Source organism: Gadus chalcogrammus, chromosome 21 (genome assembly GCF_026213295.1).
Source record: "Gadus chalcogrammus isolate NIFS_2021 chromosome 21, NIFS_Gcha_1.0, whole genome shotgun sequence".
NCBI lineage: Eukaryota > Metazoa > Chordata > Actinopteri > Gadiformes > Gadidae > Gadus > Gadus chalcogrammus.
This window is the reverse complement of record NC_079432.1, coordinates 2,018,650-2,037,417: the sequence shown is the minus strand read 5'-3', so window position 1 is coordinate 2,037,417 and position 18,768 is coordinate 2,018,650. Positions and strand designations below refer to the sequence as shown.

The window sequence follows — 18,768 nt, the reverse complement described above, 5'->3', positions numbered from 1 at the left end:
GCATTTAAGCAGCAAACACCTTAATTAGTCAATCCGCTAAAGACAAGATAACTATTGCCACTTCAGGAGAAGGGGAGAAGGAGGGGGGGGAGGAGGAGGAGAAGGAGGTTGAGGAGGGGGAGGAGGATGAGGAGGAGGAAGAGGAGGAGGGGGAGGAGGAGTTGGAGGAGGAGGAGGGGGAGGAGGAGTGGTAATGACAGGTATTGTGTCAGTAAGCTTTTTGCGGTGATGTCATCACAATGGCATGAGAACCGATTCCGAATGCCTGAGGGGAGAGAGAAAGGGAGAGAGGGAGAGAGAGAAAGGGAGCGAAGGGAGAGAGAGAGAGAGACACTTTAAAGGCTCTTTAAAGGAATGCACTTGAGTTGTTCCCACAGGTTTATGAATCAATATTTATGATTCACACAAACTTGGGTTACAGTTCCAATCCCAGTCCAAAGCAAGTTGACCCCTGCTCCTTAAAGACCCGTCTCTGTATTGTCTAACCCCTACCTGCTCCTTAATGACCTGTCTCTGTACTGTCTAACCCTACCTGCTCCTTAATGACCTGTCTCTGTACTGTATAACCCCTACCTGCTGCTTAATGACCTGTCTCTGTACTGTCTAACCCCTACCTGCTCCTTAACGACCTGTCTCTGTACTGTCTAACCCCTACCTGCTCCTCAATGACCTGTCTCTGTACTGTCCAACCCCTACCTGCTCCTTAACGACCTGTAGCTGAAAGCTGTCTCTTTGGATAAAAGTAGACACCGTAAATAAATATTTACATAATGAAGTGATTTATAATTCAAGAAAACAGACCTCAGACCTACGCTTTAACATGGGGTCAGCATGATGCAATGCATTCTGGGTAATGGCAATCCTAGGACGGTCACATGGCCAGAGTCTGGAGGGAGGGGCGGTCTCTTGCTCTCCGCTCACCCATCCACTCGTCATGTCTGATGATGTCATCGCCACACTGCGATACTACAACCTGGGATGAGTCACCTCCCGATACCATCAGCTGATCCCACTGCAGCGCACACACACACGCACGCAGGCACACAGGCATACACACACACGCACACACAGAAACACACACACACACACACACACACACAGGCACACACACACACACGCACACACACACACACACACGCAGGCACACACACACAGAAACGCGTGTACACACACACACGCACGCAGGCAAACCCACACACACAAACACACACACACACACACACACACACACACACACACACACACACACAGAAACACACCCACACACACACACCCACACACGGTAGGAGGAGGAGCCAGTGTGTTGTGTTGTGTGTCTGTGTGTGGATTATTTGTGATGTTTCTATTGTGTCATCTACTAGTGTGTGTTTTAGCGCGTGTTGCAGCGTTAACCAATCAGGGTTCTAGGCTGGGACCATTGACCTGGAGGGGCGGGGTCAGGGCTCAGGGGTCACTGATAACCTGCATGTGATGCATCGGCTGCAGGTGGTTGTCATGGTGATGCAGCACATCTCCAGGAAGTAAGGACATCCCTCACGTCCAATCACCACGCCCCATACCAGACTCACTCACACACACACAAACCCCCCCCCATCGATCTCCCAGAGAGACCCCCCCATACCCCCATCGATCTCCCACCCCCCCTCCCCCCCTGCCCCCCCCCAGGCTGCCCTGGGGGGGGGCAGCTCGTCATAACGAGGCTGCTCCCGCTGCCTGGCGACCCGGGGACCGATCAGAGACGACCGATCAATAAAGGAGTCCTGATCAGAGACCTGGGACTTATTGATCAGCTGATCAAGGGGGGGAGGGGGTCCTATTGATCAGCTGATCAGGGGGGGGAGGGGGTCCTATTGATCAGCTGATCAGGGGGGGGAGGGGGTCGTATTGATCAGCTGATCAGGGGAGGGAGGGGGGGGTCCTATTGATCAGCTGATCAGGGGAGGGAGGGGGTCGTATTGATCAGCTGATCAGGGGAGGGAGGGGGGGGTCCTATTGATCAGCTGATCAGGGGAGGGGGGGGGGGGGTCCTATTGATCAGCTGATCAGGGGAGGGAGGGGGGGGTCCTATTGATCAGCTGATCAGGGGAGGGAGGAGGGGGGGGTCGTATTGATCAGCTGATCAGGGGAGGGAGGGGGGGGTCCTATTGATCAGCTGATCGGGGGGGGTAGAGGGTCCTATTGATCAGCTGATCAGGGGAGGGGGGTTTGATAAGGTATTGATCAGCGATCGGAGGCCGGCTGCTCGTGGATTATGAGGATGAGGAGATTGACGGGGGTCTTGAGGAAGGCTACTGGGGTGTACTGGGAGTAGTGGGTATACTGGGTGTAGACCAGGAGGCTCTGGTGGTTTGGGTGTAGCGGAGGGTTGTGGGATTGATCCCCAAAGTTTAGAGTCCGGCGGCAGGCATCCTAGAGGAGGGTGACCCCTGACCCCTGACCCCTCCCTGACCTGATGACCTGACGACCTGGTTCTGAGCTCACTGTCTCGTTAGACGGGGCGTCTGCTGAGTGACTGGAGGAGACGAGGAGGAAGAGGAGGAGGAGGAGACAAGGACGAGGAGGAGGAAGAGGAGAACGAGGAGGAAGAGGAGTAGGAGGAAGAGGAGGAAGAGGAGGAAGGGGAGGAAGAGGAGGAAGAGGAGGAAGAGGAGGAAGAGGAGGACGAGGAGGAGGAGGAGGACGATGAGGAGGACCAGAGCTGAGGGGCCGCACAGGCACCCACACACACACGCACGAACGCACGGACGCACACAACCACACACGCCCACACATGCATGCATGCAGACACACAAACGCATACACACTCAAGCATGCACACACACAGACAGACAGACACACAAACGGCTCTTTGTGTGTCAGACTGATCTGTCGCGTTGTGATGCGGAGCGACACTGTGTGTAATAATTTATAAGGATTGATTATTTATCTGCACAGTTGTGTAGTAAGTGCAGGTGTCTCTGTTATCATTTATTAAACAGGTGACTTTGTGACCTCTGCCGGATGCACAGAATACAGGAACAATCACAACTCAATGATCAAGCCTCACCTCACCCTCCTCTCTCTTCCCCCCTCCTCTCTCTCTCTCTCTTCCCCCCTCCTCCCTCTCCCTCCCTCTGTCCCCCTCCTCTCTCCCTCTCTCTCCCTCTGTCCCGCTTCTCTCTCTCTCTCCCTCCCTCTGTCCCCCTCCTCTCTCTCTCTCTCTCCCTCTGTCCCCCTCCTCTCTCTCTGTCTTCCTCTCTCTATCTGTCCTGGAGGATGGTAGTTTGTCAAGGTCAAGGACTAGGTCACCCCCCCCCCCCCTCTGCGTGTCTATTGGTCGATCGGCTGCGGATCAATACTGAGCATCGTGGGGCTGCCTGCTGCCAGCTGATTCCTCACATCCACTGAAGGGAGAAATTGCATCATTTTATCATCTTGGGCGTTGATTGCACCCCTGATGCAATCTATTGTTGTCATGGTTACGGGGGGGGGGGGGGGGGGGGGGACGGCGCTGGGAGGAGGGGCCTGTTGGCGAGCTTTTGAGCTTTTGGGTCCTGATCCACCAACAACACTCCAGCTTACCTGGGATTTGGGGTGTTGTTTTGGGTCTCTGGTGCTCCCTCACGCATACAAACTTTGAGGTAAATTATTTTTTGAATGAGACAAGCATTTCTGAAAGTACCCCGCCTGCAGTTACCCTACGTAGGAAGGAGTTACATTTGAATACTACCACCCACTTCCCCTTCCCCCTCCCATCAAAGCATAAATACGATTTTGTGGACCATCGGACGAGCGCTGGACGGGCAGAGATGTTCGCGCATTTAACCCACACAAACACACAGAGAAATACACACACAAAGAAAGAGAGAGGGAGAGAGAGACATAGTGAGGGATGGAGAGAGTCAGAGAGAGAGAGGGAGAGAGAGACATAGTGAGAGATGGAGAGAGAGAGAGAGAGAGAGTGAGAGAGAGAGAAAGCCTGAGTTTTGCGTGTGACATGATGAATGGGTGACGGCCTCAGATTGGGTCCGCTCGATCCGTCATCGTTTAGAGCAGGTAATGAAAACACCAGATATTTACATATCTATCTATTCTGTATTCATGTATTATTATTATTATGTCCATCCCTCCACATATCTACGCCTGTCTGGACTCCCTATGACGCCCAGAGAGAGAGAGAGAGAGAGAGAGAGAGAGAGAGAGAGAGAGAGAGAGAGACAGAGAGACAGAGAGAGAGAGAGAGAGAGAGAGATATGAAGGGAGAGGGGATGCCTACAATCGACAGCCGATCGCCGCCGTGACTACAACCTAACCGCTCTCCCCCATCGTACACATTGTGGGATGTCCTGTTCCCATGGCAGCAGTGGGCCCCAGGTGATGCTGATGTAAATCCATGTTCTGGCATTTAGCTGTCAGCGCGGCTGATTGGATGATTGGTGGCGTGTAGCGTGTTGTGTGTGGCATGTGGTGTGTAGTATGTTTTGTGTGGCGCGTTGTGTGTCGTGTGCAGAACGTTGTGTGTGGCGCGTTGTGTGTTGTGTGTAGCGTGTTGTGTGTCGTGTGTAGAACACTGTGTGTCTTGTGAAGTGTGTGTCCAGTCACGTACCGAAGCTTGAACTGGTCTGAACCGGTCCAGAGCCCTTATAATCCAGGGTCCCGTTAGAGAGGCCCTGTTGGACCGGACCGGTCCTGGAGAGGCCCTGGAGAGGAGCTGATTAATGACCCCACATAATTAGTATATCTGTCATCATCCAACGCCCCGGCCAGCCCCTTGGGGCCCTTTGGGGCCCCACCTGTCGGGGGTCCGGGAGGTCAGAGGGGAGGGGGGGGGGCCCGGGCCTGGAGCCATCCTGGGTCTCTGGTTCCCGGGGAGAAACCTGATCTACTGGGAGGAGGAGGAGGACGAGGACGAGAGGGAGGTGGAGGAGGAGAGGGAGAGAGAGGAGAGGGAGGTGGAGGAGGAGGGGGAGAGGGAGGAGGAGGAGAGAGAGGTGGAGGAGGAGGAGGAGGAGGTAGAGGAGTGGGAGGAGGAGGAGCAGACGGAGGAGCTCCACCGGACCAGCAGTTCACAACGTTCTTCTCCTCCACCTCCACCTCCTCCTCCACCTCGACCTCCTCCTCCACCTTCTCCTACTCCTGCATCTCCTCCACCTCCTCCTCCACCTCATCAACCAGAGGTGAATTCACCACGTGACATCATGACGTGACACCATGACGTGACATCACGTGACGTCATCACCTTACATCGTCATGTGACATCATCACGTGACATCATCAGAGGCCACAGATTGCACAGAGGTAAGCGACCTGTCACCACGGTGATAGAAAAGAGTTACGGCTTGGGTTCAGCTTGTGTGTGTGTGTGTGTGTGTGTGTGTGTGTGTGTGTGTGCGTGTGTGTGTGTAAGTGAGTAGGTGGCGCGTAAGTGAATGAGTGTATGTTTACATTGTGTGTGTGTGTGTGTATGTGTGTGTGTGGATGTGTGTACAGTGTGTGTGTGTGTGTGTGTGTGTGTGCGTTAGTGTGTCTTCGTGTCTTGTCAGGGTATATGTGTAGTTTGTGTGTGTGTGTATACAACGTGTACGTGTTTGTACAGTGCATGTACAGTGTATGTGTGTGTATGTCAAAACATTTTGTGAGTATGTGTGTGTGTGTGTGTGTGTGTACAGTGTGTGTGTGTGTGTGTGTGTGTGTGTGTGTGTACAGTGTGTGTGTACAGTGTGTGTGTGTGTGTGTGTGTGTGTGTGTGTGTGTGTGTGTGTACAGTGTGTGTGTGTGTGTGTGTACAGTGTGTGTGTGTGTGTACAGTGTATACTGTGTGAGTCTCCCCTACCACAACCCCTCCCCCCCTGTCTCCCCCGTCCCTCATCTAGCAGCCCGTCTCTCTGGGGGCTGGCGGTAGCGTCCCCCCCCCCGTCCCCCCGCCTGGTGCCAGCCCCTCCCTCCCAGGGGGGGGTTCAGGAGCTATCTGCGACGAGCATCGCCCGACCGAGGCCAGCAGACCACGGCGACCCGGGACCCACAGGTACACAACGATACACACACACACACACACACACATCAGGGGAGGTCAGAGGGTAAGGTAGGGAATCCTAGTGTGTGTGTGTGTGTGTGTGTGTGTGTGTGTGTGTGTGTGTGTGTGTGTGTGTGTGTGTGTGTGTCTGCATCAGTGTATGAGCGTCTGCATCTCTGTGTGCGTCTCTGTGTGCACATGTGTTTGTCTCTGTGTGTGTGCGTGTGTGTCTGTGTTTTTGTTTGTACCTGTGTGCGGGCCCATGTGTTTCTGTGTGTGTCTCTGAGTTTGGGTGCATGTGTTTGTGTGTGTGTGTGCGTGTCTGTGTGTGAGTTAGTGTGTGCATATGTGTGTGTGAGTGTGTTTCTGTGTGTTTCTCTGTGTGTGTGTGTGTGTGTGTTTGTGTGTAAATGTGTGTGTGTCTGTGTGTGTGAGTTAGTGTGTGTGTATGCGTGTGTGTGTGTGTGTGCCCGTGTGTGTGTTTCTGTGTGTGTCTCTGAGTGTGTGTGCGTGCGTGCGTGTGTGCGTGTCCCCGGGGGTGCGGTGTGATGGATGTGATGTTGTTCCAACATGGACCCCGGACAACGGCGGTCTGAGCGCGCTCCGTCTTCATCATCGCTCGGCAACAGGCCACGCCCCCCACAATCCCTTTGCCCGTGACAAACGCCTCAATTAAAGAATATGTGCAAATGTGATCAGGTTGTGTGTGTGTGTGTGTGTGTGTGTGTGTGTGTGTGTGTGTGTGTGTGTGTGTGTGTGTGTGTGTGTGTGTGTGTGTGTGTGTGTGTGTGTGTGTGTGTGAGACAGATATTGTCCTTCATGAAGGATGAAGGATGTGTATGTTTAGGGTGACATCTCTGACCCCCCCTTCCCCCCCTCATCGCCCGCACACACACACACTCACCCGCACACCAACACCATACACACACACACACACACACACAAACGCTCTCTCTCCAGGCCACACAGGGAGCTAATTGGCTCATTTGGTTCTGCGCCGTGATTGGCCGACGGCTGACACCCTCGTCCGGTGAGCAACTGAGCCAGCCCAGACGGGGTCAGAGGTCAGGTCCAAGAGCAGCCTGCGCAGCTGTACGTCACTGTCACTGTGTGTGTGTGTGTGTGTGTGTGTGTGTGTGTGTGTGTGTGTGTGTGTGTGTGTGTGTGTGTGTGTGTGTGTGTGTGTGTGTGTGTGTGTGTGTGTGTGTGTGTGTGTGTGTTTCCATGGTAACGTCCAGCCGGGCGGACGCCATGACGGATCAGAGGTGAATAAGAGACGATCAGAAAGAATGAAGGGAAGAGGAAGAGGAGGAAGATAGGAGAGCTTCACACAAATCGAATACACGCACCTTACTCAAACACACTGACACGCACACACACACACACTGACACGCACAAACTGACACACTTCGGGGCGCTTCGGGGATTAGAGAGTGTGTGTGTGTGTTTGTGTATGCACCTGTTTCATTCTGAACTTCAGTCAGGAATCAGGCTCAACACCTCTCTAGAACCGACCACCCAGAGAGAGAGAGAGAGAGAGAGAGAGAGAGAGAGAGAGAGAGAGAGAGAGAGAGAGAGAGAGAGAGAGAGAGAGAGAGAGAGAGAGAGACTACAGGCTCCACCAGGAAAGAAGAGAGGCTGAGTTTGACCAATGAGTTGTAGAGCAGACATCTATATGTAGATAACCTCGCTGGCTCCTCCCTCTACTTCCTGACGCGACCATATATGGATAGAAGGCTTCCCCAGTCTCAAACATCTCTCCTGCTACATGTTGTGCTGGCATCATTAAATGGCATATTTTCTAAGTTAAAGCATCATGTTGGGAAATGTGAATGAGTTCTACTGACGGTAAACATGTTAAATGACTGCAAAAATGCAAGGTATTCAGGAAGAGGTTATAAGAAATTGAAGGGATAAATTGTTTTCCATTTCATACACAACAAACACACACATTCACTCACACGGTTGGATGAATCACGGACACCGTGTGGGAACTCAACTCCCGTCCTCTGGCGCCCCCTTCTGGAACAAACCGATCAAATCAAAACCCGAAAGCAATAACTAAAACAAACCTAAGCAAAAACGATCGATAATGTGAAGATAAAGGGTGTTGAGAATGGGTGGACCGCAGGACCGCAGATTCACTAGAAAAAGATATCAATCACAACAAACCCCTACCCTGGACACTGGATATGAATCAAACCTCAAGTTAACTGATCAAGTTAATATTTGAATGTCTCAATTACAAGTCAAAGGGTGAGGCTGACTCGTTGGCATAGCAACGACAGTAGAGCGAAAGCGAGAGAAAGACAGAGTCAGAGAGAGAGAGAATCCTGGGAATCTATCAACCATTATATGTAGGGTAGCAAGGACATATTGTGATTGAACCTGTGCTACTGGAAACTTTATGGACACAGACACACAGACACACACGGTTGCCTCCTGTGTACCATCTCTGTATTACGTATCAGACGTTACGTTAAAAAATAAAGTAAAAATAGAGTAAAATGAAATAGGAAATAAACACAAACAGGAAAAGGCCCCCAGTAAACAAAAGCCTTAGTCTTGGTTAGTATTAAAGTGTGTATTTATTCACCGAACAATTTTCCACAGTTATGGAAAATTACAAAATGCAATATTCAATCACACGAGGACCAGCTCACATCGACGGTACAGAAACATACGGATAACACGTCACGGTATCTTGGTCTAACACGTTCTGCGTGATGCATGAGAGAGTCCGTCCCCTGAGGTCGTCGGTTCCATTCCGGCTCCTTCCTCATCCGAGGAAGACGAGGGTGGTGATGAGGAAGAGTAGCTGGCAGGTGGAGATCTTCATCAAACACTTTAAGCTATTGCACACACACACACAAATACACAGCAAAAACGTCTACATATGTTTCTGGGTTTAATATATTCAATATATTTGTCTAGGCGAGTATAAAAACCTGTTCTCAGGTCACAGTTTGGAGGGCGGAGCCACAGCGGTGGGCGGAGCCACAGCGGTGGGCGGAGTCAGGGCGGGCGAGATGGGCGTCGCCCGCCCCCACAGCCTCAGGCGACTGACCCCTCCGTCCGGAGCGATGACCAATCGCACGTGAGTGACCGCCTCCTTCAGCGCTAGCTCCGCCTCCAAGTAGTGATGCCGGTGGTGGGGGCGGAGCTACACAAAGGGGAGGGGATTAGGACCAAAACATGAACGTTGTTAATATAAAGCTTATAAAAAACGCTTTAAGGTGACATAATATGCCACCAGGTGTGACTGTGACTTGCCTTACAAGCCGTTTTGAAAATCTGCCTCTTCTGACATCACAAGTGGGCGTGTCCACCTAGACGTGTGCTGGATAGATCAGTCTACCAGCCTACCCGGTGGACTGTAGCAAACGTTGCTCATCTATCCGTCACACATCTAGGTGGACACGCCCACTTGTGATGTCAGAAGAGGCAGATTTTTCGAAACGGCTTGTAACGGCTAACCAAACTCACACCCGGTGGTATAATGTCACCTTTAAACATTTAAACCATTCAATGATGCCGCGGCAGACGCAGACGGCGGGGAATTGAACCCGGGACCTTCAAGCTGGAGTTCGCACCAATCAGACCCCAACCACAGTTAACAACCACAAACTTCCTGACACCAGCTAGCCGAGATGCTAACGTTAGCCACGTGCTAACATGCCGGGAACCATGAGTACTGCCCCTTTCACCCGGGGGGTTCTCCGTGGGGGGGAACCGACCTTCTGGGCGGGCAGCAGAACCTTCCAGCTCCCAGAGTTCCACGCGTCGGCGGCGGCGGCGGCGGCGGCGCTCTCCTGGCCGGCGGTCAGAGAGCACGCCTCCAGGCGGCACCAGTCCGGAGAGTTCCCTGAGAACGGAGAACAACACACACACACACACACACACACACACACACACACACACACACACACACACACACACACACACACACACACACACACACACACACACACACACACACACACACACACACACACACACACACAGTGGGTGGAGCACTGGTATTGATCAGCACTGGGGTGGACAATCGTTATTGATAAGTCAGATCAGTTATTAATAATGGACCATGGCGTTGCCAGAGGAAGTGATGTCACCGTACCTTTGAAGTGATTGGTGTCGACCTCCACGTGGGAGATGACCCCGGCGTGACCCAGCCGGAGCACCGCCCACTCACTTCCTGGAACCTGCAGGATGCCCCGCCCATCCACCTGGGAGGGGACAGAAACAGAGAGTCCCAGACATCCCCTTAAATCACCAGACATCCCCTTAAATCACCAGACATCACCTTAAATCAACTGACATCACCTTAAAGCACCAGACATCACCTTAAATCACCAGACATCCCCTTAAATCACCAGACATCCCCTTAAATCATCGGACATCACCTTAAATCACCAGACATCACCTTAAATCACCTAAAATCACAGGATATTACATCACCTAAAGAGCCAGAGAGCGAGAGAGCGAGAGAGTGTACCTTCAGTTCTTTGGGGCGGTCCATTCTGCGGGCCGTCTCCCATCCGTCCCCCATGTTGGCGGCCCGCCCCAGCCCTGAGGAGGTGGTACAGTCCACGTATCAGGACCCCTGACCGGACCAGGTGGTACAGTCCACGTATCAGGACCCCTGACCGGACCAGGTGGTACAGTCCACGTATCAGGACCCCCCCGACCGGACCAGGTGGTACAGTCCACGTATCAGGACCCCTGACCGGACCAGGTGGTACAGTCCACGTATCAGGACCCCCCCGACCGGACCAGGTGGTACAGTCCACGTATCAGGACCCCCCCGACCGGACCAGGTGGTACAGTCCACGTATCAGGAACACCCGACGAACCAGGTGGTACAGTCCACGTATCAGGACCCCCCCGACCGGACCAGGTGGTACAGTCCACGTATCAGGGCCCCTGACCGGACCAGGTGGTACAGTCCACGTATCAGGAACCCCCGACCGGACCAGGTGGTACAGTCCACGTATCGGGACCCCCGACCGGACCAGGTGGTACAGTCCACGTATCAGGAACCCCCGACCGGACCAGGTGGTGCAGTCCACGTATCAGGAACCCCCGACCGGACCAGGTGGTACAGTCCACGTATCAGGACCCCCGACCGGACCAGGTGGTGCAGTCCACTACATACATACTCATTCTGTGTGGAGCTGCATATTTCTTATATTTTGTAAACGTCGTTGCACATTGTAACTTTATTCGTATCTTTTTTAACAATTAGAATTATTTTATTTTACTTCCTCCCCTGACTTCAAACCCCCCACGTTGGATTATTAAATAACACCTGATGTTATCTAATCCTCCTGAGACGGCTTACGGCACTCAGACAGGCACACGCTCCTACCAATCATGTTGCGGGGATGTCCAAAGTGGGCGTCGCTGTAGCCAAGGCAGACCCCTCCATTGGTCATGGCCACCAGGTCCACCTCCTGGTGGGCGGGGACTGAAGACCAGTCCCTCTGTCCCACGCCGTAGACCCTGAACCGGGCCACGCCCCCGTCTGCAACACAACACCCCTCAGAACCAGGTGGTACGGTCCACTGGTAGACTGGTCTATATAACCAACCAGTTGGTACATTCCACGAGTAGACTGGTCAATATAACCAGACAGACAAACAGACAGACAGGCCGACAGGCCGACAGACCGACAGACCGACAGACCGACAGACAGACGTGTGGTACCTGGGTACATGTTGAGGCGCAGGTGTGTGATCCTGTCCGGACAGGTGACCCTGAAGTAGTTGTGGCAGGAGTCTGCGTAGCCCGGGTTTAGCCCGGACTCCGGGACCAGGACCCTCCAGGTCTCAGAGCGCAGCTGTCAATCAGAGCGCAGCTGTCAATCACAGCACCGTGTTAACCTCAGAATGACCCGGAGCCCGCCTGAGGACCTGGGCTCCTCACGGGGACCAGGGAGCCGTTACCTTGGAGACCGCCTCCAGCTGGCCGTCGCTGGCCGCAGTGCCGGTCCGGTCCCCCTCCAGGACCAGGCTGGGGGGCGCATCTGGGGGGGGGAGACACACATCAGAACCCTGTAGGACCGGACCAGACCAGATCAGGGTAGACCAGACTGAACCAGACCAGACCAGACCAGACCAGACCAGACCAGGGTAGACCAGACTGAACCAGACCAGACCAGACCAGGGTAGACCAGACTGAACCAGACCAGACCAGACCAGACCAGACCAGGGTAGACCAGACTGAACCAGACCAGACCAGACCAGGGTAGACCAGACCAGACCAGACCAGGGTAGACCAGACTGAACCAGACCAGACCAGACCAGGGTAGACCAGACCAGACCAGACCAGACAAGATTAGACCAGACCAGGGTAGACCAGACTGAACCAGACCAGGTCAGACCAGATCAGACCAGACCAGACCAGGTCAGAGCAGACCAGGTTAGACCAGACCAGACCAGACCAGTTTAGACCAGACTAAACCAGACCAGACCAGGTTAGACTAGACTAGACCAGACCAGGGTAGACCAGACCAGGTTAGACCAGACTAAACCAGACTAGCCCAGACCAGGTTAGAACAGACCAGACCAGGTTAGACTAGACTAGACCAGACTAGACCAGGTTAGACTAGACTAAACTAGATCAGACCAGGTTGGGCTAGACTAAACGAGACCAGACCAGGTTAGACCAGACCAGGTTAGACTAGACTAGACCAGACTAGACTAGACTAGGTTAGACTAGACTAGACCAGACTACACCAGACCAGGTTAGACCAGACTAAACCAGAGCAGACCAGGTTAGTCGACCTACCCAGACAGGCTCCCTGGACAGACATGTAGGGGGCGTGGTTTCCTGTAAAGAAGGAGGTGTCGACGTCGACGCCGTGGACCACGCCCACAACGCCCAGCTGCACCACACACCAGTCATGACCTGACAACACAACACCACAACACAATATAACACAACATCAATACAACACAACGCCCAGCTGCACCACACACCAGTCATGACCTGACAACACAACACAACACAACAACACAATATAACACAACACAACACAATAATCATTTTTTTGGTCTAAAAAAACGATATATTTCAAGCTAACTCATTGGTCTAAATAAGTAACTTATTTCAAGCGATCTTGTGGGTCGGGAGAAAGGTTATTCATTTTGAGTGACCTCATTGGTCGAAAGAATATAGATATTTCGAGGGATCGCATTGGTCGGAGAGAAATAATTTATTTAGAGCGATGTGATTGGTCGAAAATCCATTTATTAAACACAACACCACAACACAACACCAGAGAAGCCAGTGGGGCCGCCCTCCTACCCCCAGGGGGGCAGCCCTCCTACCCCCAGGGGGGCCGCCCTCCTACCCCCAGGGGGGGCCGCCCTCCTACCCCCAGGGGGGGCCGCCCTCCTACCCCCAGGGGGGCCGCCCTCCTACCCCCAGGGGGGCCGCCCTCCTACCCCCCCAGTGGGGCCGCCCTCCTACCCCCCCAGGGGGCCGCCCTCCTACCCCCAGGGGGGCCGCCCTCCTACCCCCAGGGGGGCAGCCCTCCTACCCCCAGGGGGGCTGCCCTCGTACCCACCGGGGATTCTCTTGCGCCGGGTCTCCCAGCCGTCCATCCACTTCCCGAACTCTGTGAAGGCCGACGCCTCGAACCTGGGGGGGTCCCGCTGTCACTCACAGACAGGAAGTCCATTCAGCATCACTTCCGGTTACAGCAAGAACACCACCAACGGCATTTTGTAATGATTTACAGACAACGTGTCTGTACCGTGTAGCGTGTCTGTAGCGTGTAGCGTGTCTGTAGCGTGTTCAGACGGAGTCTGTGGCGTGTCTGTAGCGTGTCTGTAGCGTGTTGAGAGCGTGCCTGTGGTGTGTCTGTAGCATGTAGTGTGTCTGTAGCATGTAGCTTGTCTGTAGCGTGTCGGTAGCTTGCAGCGTGTCCATAGCGTGTCTTTAGCGTGTCTGTAGCGTGTTTACCTTCAGTAGATTGGCCGCGGGAGCGAACCACTCATCAGTGGCAAAGACGACCTGAGAAGATGAGTCGTTAAACACTGAGGCTCCTAAAGGATACAGCACGCCTTCAACACACTAACCCGGAACACTATTCACTACATCCTAACCCTAAACACACGTAAACACGATACACGTAACCCCAAACACGATACACTAACCCGGAACACTAATCACTACATCCTAACCCTAAACACACGTAAACACGATACACGTAACCCCAAACACGATACACTAACCCGGAACACTAATCACTACATCCTAACCCTCAACACACTTAAACACGATACACTTAACCCCAAACACGATACACTAACCCGGAGCACTAATCACTACATCCTAACCCTCAACACACTTAAACACGATACACTTAACCCCAAACACGATACACTAACCCGGAGAACTAAACACTAAAGCCTGAACTCCACCAAACACAACACACTTAACACAATACACTTAACCCAAAACACGATACACTAACCCGGAGCAATAATCACTACAGCCAGAACTCCACTAAACACAACACACTTAACACAACACACTTAACCCAAAACACTGATCACTAATCACTATATCCTGAACCCCTCTAAACACTACACACTCAACACATTACATTCCAAATAAAACACACTTAACCCCAAACACTGATCACTATATCCTACACTCTGCACACTACACCCTACGCAAAACACCTAACCCTGAACACTAACCCCCCCACCGACCCAGGCCCGGTCCTCACCTTCCCCCCGGCCGCGTCACTGGCCAGGTCGTTCAGGTGGATGAAGTCTGGCTGCCGGGCGGCGGACGAGGAGACCGCGGCTGGTCTCTGGGCCATGTCCTGGTCCTGGTCCTGGTGTCTCTGGGTCCCTGGTCTAGCCTCGGGTCGGGAGGACTCTGGGGGTTCAGTGGTCTGGCCTGGAGGTCTTTGGTCTAGAGGACTCTGGGGGTTCAGCGGTCTGGCCTGGAGGTCTTTGGTCTAGAGGACTCTGGGGGTTCAGCGGTCTGGTCTCGAGGTCTAGTCCTGTCCTGTCCACTCTGAAGTGGAGTGAAGTCCTTCGCTCCGCGGGTCAGTGCCCGCCCACACACTCACCCCGCGGTTCAAAGTTCAGGGGGGAGGGACAGGGGGGAAGAGAGAGAGAGAGAGAGAGAGAGAGAGAAAGAGAAAGAGAAAGAGAGAGAGAGAGAGAAAGAGAAAGAGATTCCAACACCCAGACTTCCACACTAACTACCAAACCAGAAAAACATTTAGTAAGTCCCAATAAATAGTATGGAAAGGGCAGTATGTTAAACACACCCGATTGTAGTCGTCTGTCCGGTCGCATGTCGCAATCTGCAGCCAGGAATCCCGCTCCCCCGGTCCTCCGCGCGGCGCTACAGCCAGGTGCGCTGATCACCTGCGGTGCGTCCCGATTTATTGCCACCTACTTGTAAGGGTAGCTGTAGTACGCTCTACAGCCAGTACTCACCCACTCCACGCCCTGAAGGTGATCCAGAACAGCACCTTCAGTCAGAGACTGATTGCACCAATGTGCAAAACTGAGAGACATAGGAGGTCTTGTACACCAGCTGCTGTAAGGTTTTACAATGCACAAAACATAACTTTGCACTTTTTTAGTATTTATTGTAATTTGACTGATTAAATATGGAAGCTATTTGAGGAAATTTGTGGTGTTATGTATGTTCTGAAGCTTCTGTGGCACGGTCATTTCCTCTTAAGGATTATTGCAGGACCCATCTATATATCTTTCTAATCAAGTAGAAAGAAAAGGTATTCGATTTGGAACGCAGCCAATGTGGCGCGTGTTTTACTCTTTACTATATGATCATCTAGCGGGGAAGTGTATATGCACGTCATATAAAATAAGTATAGTCTTTAAATGTACACACTAAAGTTAATGTATTTTTATCTAACAGCGTCTGATCGTTGTTTGTACAGAACCCCGTGTTGAGATCACGTGGCGCCACGCTGTGACGTCACATGACGTGTAGCCGCCTGACGTCCCCCCGTCAGGTGTGGCAGTAGAAGTGTTCTCGTTGGCGCCAGTAGAAACCAGCAGATGGCAGTGTAAACCAGTAGGAACCGGTAGATGGCAGTAGTTTGTATAAATAGGCTGAGTGGAGACAAAGTGCTAGCCGCTATTGTAGTGTGTAGTCTAGTTTAGTGTGTAGTGTTGTGTGTGTTTAGTGTTGTGTACTGTAGTATAGTGTGTTGTGTAGTGTACTGTACAATGGCGGTTCTAGACACATTTTACCAATGGGGCCAAGGAGGGGCCAGTGTTTAACCAGAGGGGCACAAAAAAACAAAGAAATATATTTAAAGATTATAAACTTTATTACTTTATAAACATAAGCTCAATCATATCAACATTTGTTTTGCACAAGGATGCAAGAGAGGTAGGGCCATAAAAAATACGGTAGAGGGTACAACAAACAGTGTGTCAATGTGAAAAAAAACTCCAGGGTACAACGAAGTGCAAAACAATGTGCCATTTCCTATTTATTTCATAAGTTTCAGTGTGGACAAACTGTGTTACCAAGAGGTTGAGCTTGCAGGAAGGGTTACAGCAATCTTGCACAGTCTAAAGAGCTCTAAGGAAACGTTTCTGTTCGACTCTTCTTTCCTCATTTAATTATAGCTGCTATAAGAAGAAACGTAGGAGCATGCATTAGATTTCGTTGGATAACAATCGCCCCCTACTTAACACGGGCAGATAGCCTACTACTCTTTACTCAAACGTATTCGTTATCCCCATGCAGCAGCCAAAACGGCGGAAAATACGTGGTTAACATCACAACATTGTGTAGCCTAGACCAAGCAAGGACACTGACATTTGGATACTCGCTTCTGATTCGATGAGTTTGCTTAGATATGATTAATTATCTAAATATATCGAGACCAGACATTTACTAACTTAACTTCAACATCAGTGCGAGGAACTACAGTAACACGGTTATGTGCAAGAACAAGTCACTTACGAAATTACATCGTTTTGCTTTGCTTCGACTCTTGCAGCAGGAGAAATCGTGGCTCCTTTCTCGTCGCTGAGCTCTCATTCACCGGGCAGCAGGAGCGCGTTGTTTGGGTGCGCCCCTCTAATTTGTCCGTGTAAAACGATGCGTCGCATTAGTTCCGTAAAATCAGTAGAAATCAAAATTGTTTTATTTGGTCAGCATTGGGGGGTTGCAAGGAGGGGGCAGGGATATCTCTATAGGGTCACGGCCCCCCGTGTAGAACCGCCATTGGTGCTGTTGTATAGTATGTTTTGTAGTGTACTATAGTGTGTTGTGTAGTGTACTGTAGTATAGTGTAACATAGTGTGTAGTGTACTGTACTGTACTGTTTTGTGTAGCGTTGTGTACTACTGTACTATAGTGTAGTGATGCGTCGTGTAATGTAGCGTAGTGTAGTGTGTAGTCTAATGTGCAGTGTTGTGTAGTGTGTAGCATTGTGTAGTGTAGTGTGTGGTATAGTGAACTGTAGTGTGTAGCGTATGTCCGTTGCGTTACTGTAGTAGTTATGAACTCAACCAGAGGCGCGTGGACTCCATCACACTGTCTGGGTTAATCTTCATTCCTTTCTCTCAGGAACACGTTTACATCAATGTTCTTTATCTTGTTCTCAGCTGTGCTACAGATTAGCTCTCGCATCAGCAGGGCGGACATGTTGACTGTTGGTGGCTCATTGTTGGTGGGGTGATTGACATAAGAGCGCCAGGATGTGGTGAAAAAGACCGGAGGCCTGTTTGGAAACAGTGTTTTTTATCTCTGCTGTATACGGGGAATGGGTTAACCTAGTGATGGTTAATGCTTGGCACTTGGTACTATGAACATCCTTACTGTACCGACAGCGATATGTCGTTTCTCTTTCTTCTGACAAATTAAATGATTGTAAGTTGCTTTGGATGAAAGCGTCTGATAAACGCCCTGAATGTAAACGTAGACGACTGCCTGGCCTCCGACTTGAATGGTTCCTCACAGAGAAGGAGGACCTGAGGGAAGCCTTCCAGACCCACCAGGCTGGTCCTAGTCCTGATCCACCAGGTTGGACCTGGTCCTGATCCACAGACTGGACCAGGTCCCGGACCAGCAACTGAGACCTTCCTCCAGACGGACTACACTAGAGAGACGGGAGGGACACTCTCTGCGTACAAATGTGACGTTAACCACAGATAAAAATGCACCTGTTGACCTGAGGTTTACGTGACAACACAGGTTCAATCTGCTCTCAGAGAACACGCTTGAAGAATATCTCAACCTCAGCTGATACGCTGAACAATAAGCAGAATAAAGCAGCTCGGGCGCGCCGTTGTGGGGAAATAAGTTCCTGGAACGTGCTGAAACGGTCGCGACGCAATCACCATAGTCGTGACGTAATCACCATGGCAACGGGGCCCTCTCATTGGCTGCTTGACCCCAAGTCCGCCTGAGACCGCCTGAGTGTGTGATTGCCGTCTCCGCCTTCATGTGATCTGGAGATGATCAGATCACGTGGGTGTGGTGTGTCTGTGAGATACCCGCACCACACACACACACACACACACGCACACACACGCGTCACACACGCGTCACACACGCCATGACAAGTACCTGACTAAGTTGTGAAAAAAACCAAAGCCGAAGGTGGTGAACCCTTAATGCGACCTCAAACCCTTAAAGGTGTTGACCTTGGCACCAGAAGCACTTAAAACACACAACACACGTCTCAATGTTCATGAAGGTAATGTTTGGAAAGGTGCAGCTCTATAGATAAGGCCTAAAAAAAAAAAAAAGTTTGG

General features: G+C 51.8%; 1 protein-coding gene across 2 annotated transcripts; it reads right to left on the bottom strand.

The window, feature by feature from the left end:
* Positions 1–8,566: 8,566 nt before the first annotated feature.
* Positions 8,567–15,059, bottom strand: allc (allantoicase). 2 transcript variants are annotated; one of them, XM_056580720.1, is made up of 12 exons: positions 14,733–15,059; positions 13,961–14,011; positions 13,563–13,650; positions 12,782–12,901; positions 11,938–12,017; positions 11,699–11,831; positions 11,361–11,516; positions 10,488–10,561; positions 10,110–10,218; positions 9,730–9,857; positions 8,941–9,155; positions 8,567–8,844 (listed from the first exon to the last, which is right to left on the bottom strand). In XM_056580720.1, exons 1-11 carry the CDS (start codon positions 14,826–14,828, stop codon positions 8,952–8,954), a joined length of 1,239 nt encoding a protein of 412 aa, XP_056436695.1. In that variant the 5' UTR covers positions 14,829–15,059; the 3' UTR covers positions 8,567–8,844; positions 8,941–8,951. The 2 variants fall into 2 exon arrangements, with proteins under 2 accessions (XP_056436695.1, XP_056436696.1); XM_056580721.1 differs by having other exon boundaries at positions 8,567–8,810; positions 14,733–15,058.
* Positions 15,060–18,768: the final 3,709 nt, after the last annotated feature.